Below are 3,388 nucleotides of genomic sequence, written 5' to 3' on the forward strand. Positions count from 1 at the left end.
AGGGCGAGAGGGCTGAGGATTGCCTTTCTTAGCAGCAGCGTTGGTTTAAACATACGTGCGTGTCACTATAGTCTGAGATAGAGAAGCTCCAAAGCAAATAATGAACCTGAGGTGAAGTACTTCATCCTTTGTCTCATATATTTGGGCACTGGAGTGGAAGGAGGGTAGGATCATTCCTTTACACCATTTAGCAAGGTGAGCTGTCAGATGGGTACTATCTGAATTTCTGAACGTGATGTGGGAAGACTGTGATGCTCAGCTTGGTTATCCTGAAAGAAAGTCCAGAACTTACTGCACTAAAATCCTAAGATAATGACCTGTTCCATATTCCGGCACAAGATTCTCCTGCTCTAGTACTGGAGTCTACTGAAGACTCTAAACTTAAAAACCTTGCAGTGTTTGCCATTGCTTTATTTCTTTTTGACTTTCCAATTATTGGGAGACCTGTTCATAGCACATGGTGCCACATGGAATTAAAATACAGTTGAAGAATTTCTAGTCTCTAGGGGCTTTTGGATTCTTAAGATAAAAACTTTCAGTTCAAATGTTTAGAAGGTAAACTGTTTTGAAAAGTTTTGCAGAAAGTTGATCTTCTTTTTAATAAGCAGCCTCGCAAAACTTAAAACTTGCTGGAGGCTCAACAGACACAGTGTTTTAGAAATTTATTCTGGAAACCATAACCATACCCACTTTTTTAGTAAATATATGTGCATAAAATATCAGGTTTAATGATATCAAGGCATTAAATGCCTTTAGTAGATGCAGTTACTGTAAGCAGAAAGGGACTGAGTTATGATCGCTTGGAGATAAGTTTTCTGGTTTTTTACAGTCTTGAAATGATGATTAGAACATTGCCTTGATGTCGCTTTTCTTGCGTTTCATGTTCATGTTTGTAACCACAAGTTGGTAAGTTTAGGATTTAATTATATAATAGGGGCTGCAATGCATTTCTGTTTTAATGAAAGGGGTAATACAGCTGATGATTTCAGTTAATTTAATTTATCAGTCTAGTGGACAGCTATCTATTTGCACTAAAATAAAAGTAAAGCATTTCTTTGTTAGCTGGATATGTATTTCATTGGCATCCGTAATGGGAAATGTGAATTTATTTCTAATTGTTATTTGTGTTTTATGACTAGATTATGAAGCAATTGTGAAGCTTTCAGATGGCTTTAATGGAGCAGACTTGAGAAATGTCTGTACTGAAGCAGGTATTTTCTTAACTCTTAATTCTGATCTGCTAAGTCTTGGTAAATGCTAAACAATTGAGCTGTTTCTCTGATACTTTTGTCAGTGGATTAAAATCAGGAGGTCAAAAATGTTCTGCTGGAACACAGCGCTTGGTCACTGATGCTCATTTTTTGTATCCTTTTCTTAAGAGACAGCTAGCTTTTACTCAATGGAAATGTTAGCACCTGGACAGTAGAAAAATGCCGAAACAGTTGCATGTTTCACAGCGTGTCACACATAACCTGGACTGTTAACATCAGCAGCAGCATGACAATATGCCCTGAAGCTTCAGTGGAACAACTTGAACAAAATATTTTTCTTCCAAGCTTCCTTATGACCTGTACAGTCACACAGAACTTGATTCTTTACATCCTCCCTGTAGGGTTTCAGACAAGTCTTGTCAGGTCGGCGGATAAACCAGCTGGGCATACCAGCAGTCCAGCTGAGACGTGCAGATCTGCTGCCAGTTAGGAGCAGGAGGACTGCATTCATGTGGCGTTACGCCTGCTCATATCCCCTGCCATACGCAAGCTGGATCCAGAGGGAGTTAGCTGGATTTGGGCACTATCCTGTGACATGGGTGGTGTAAAAAAAAATCTCTGTAGTTCGGGTTCAGCATGATGGGAGGAAAAAACCAGCCATTTCTGAACTGCAGCTGGCTTCTAAACACTTGTTGGCTGTACATCGTGATGTATGTCATACTATCGCATAAGAACTAGATACATTCCAGAATCAGCGATGTTACTCATTTGTCTCCTTTTTGCGGAGCATTCAAATCTCTTAGTACCTGGGTGACTGGAGAGTTAATACTATTTTATGCTTTTTTCACGTTATAAATTCATTGTCCACTTAGGGTTTGCCCACATGGGAAGGCTGAGTTACACAAGGAATACACACTTGTAGTTCAAAACAAGTTATACATTTCTTCTTAGTGATCACCTAGTTCAGAAAGGTGATCTCACTGAAGTTTACTCTTCTTCCCAACATCCAAGAGCTGCATGTAGAAGTCTACATGCAGACAGTGTGACTTGGATCTGTTTTCACTTTAATTTGAGTGAATCTTTATGTACTGTCTTCTCTGTAGTGTTGCTGCAAAGAACATCACTGATTCTTGCTGTTAAATTATTCTTCACAGGTATGTTTGCGATCCGTGCTGATCATGACTTTGTAGTTCAGGAAGACTTCATGAAAGCTGTTAGGAAAGTGGCTGATTCTAAGAAGCTGGAGTCCAAGCTTGACTACAAACCTGTTTAAATTAACCATGTAATTTGCAATTGACTGCACACGTCATACGGGGTTAATAATGTAAAAAGAGAGAAATAATGTACCTCTTGATTATTATTGTAAGGTGTTTGTGTAATGTGTAGCTAGTAATTTGATAACACTAGTTGCAAGTTGGCTACAGAAGTGTGTTTTCTGTACAATTCTGAAATACAAGTTAAGTAAAATGTGTGGAGATGTGTTCTTTTAGCAATTATGGTGTCAATTTATAAATGCACCTGAATAGGATAGCAGACTTTAAGAAAGTTGGTTTGTTTCTTGACTTCTTTTATATCAGTAAATTTCCTGCCCCCGAACAGTTTATGAATAAAATTTGTTTAAAGCTACTTATCTCTCTGTACCTTCTCTGTAACTCTTGAAGAGAGTTACGTGTCTCCAGAATTTGAAGAGCAACTTTTCTCTGACCTGCCTGTGCCTTACATACCAAAGGGAGGGAACCCTTCCCTCAGCCAGAGGAGGGAGTAGTGGTATTTACTCCTTTGCTGCTGATGTCCAGGAATAGGATTTAGCTGAGCTAGTGTTTAATTATTGCAAGACGTAAACAAGTCTTTTAAAATGTTTTCTGTCTTCCCTTCTGCTAGGGTAACTCCTATCCTGAATGCCAGTTTATAGACAAGAGTATCTAAGTGGAGAAGACGGAGTAGTTTGATACATGAAAGTTTTTGTTACAGCTTTTGGGTTGGTTGGGGAGATAACGCAAGATGGATTTCCTTTCCAAGTTCCCCTTTCAGCTGCTCTGTAGACACAGGAACTGTCCAATATACTTTGAACCTGTGCTGCTTTAGACATGTGGTGTACTTAATACTGCTGGAGCTCTGAAAAGGGCTTTGCCGGAGGTTGGAATTTGGCTGTATGCAGGTTGCCTTTGTATCCCCTG

At 39.2% G+C, this 3,388-nt stretch overlaps 1 protein-coding gene across 1 annotated transcript in view; it reads left to right on the forward strand.

Moving 5' to 3' along the window:
* The window catches only part of PSMC6 (proteasome (prosome, macropain) 26S subunit, ATPase, 6), a gene marked incomplete at its 5' end in the record, with an annotated part of 11,919 nt that extends 9,078 nt beyond the window's left edge, over positions 1-2,841 (forward strand). Inside the window, 2 exons of the mRNA XM_010084398.1 lie at positions 1,140-1,211; positions 2,366-2,841. Coding sequence (XP_010082700.1) covers positions 1,140-1,211; positions 2,366-2,484 — 191 coding nt within the window. The remainder of the gene's footprint in view (positions 1-1,139; positions 1,212-2,365) is intronic.
* Between the last annotated feature and the right edge of the window lie 547 nt (positions 2,842-3,388).

This window comes from Pterocles gutturalis, unplaced genomic scaffold (genome assembly GCF_000699245.1).
Source record: "Pterocles gutturalis isolate BGI_N339 unplaced genomic scaffold, ASM69924v1 scaffold45560, whole genome shotgun sequence".
NCBI lineage: Eukaryota > Metazoa > Chordata > Aves > Pterocliformes > Pteroclidae > Pterocles > Pterocles gutturalis.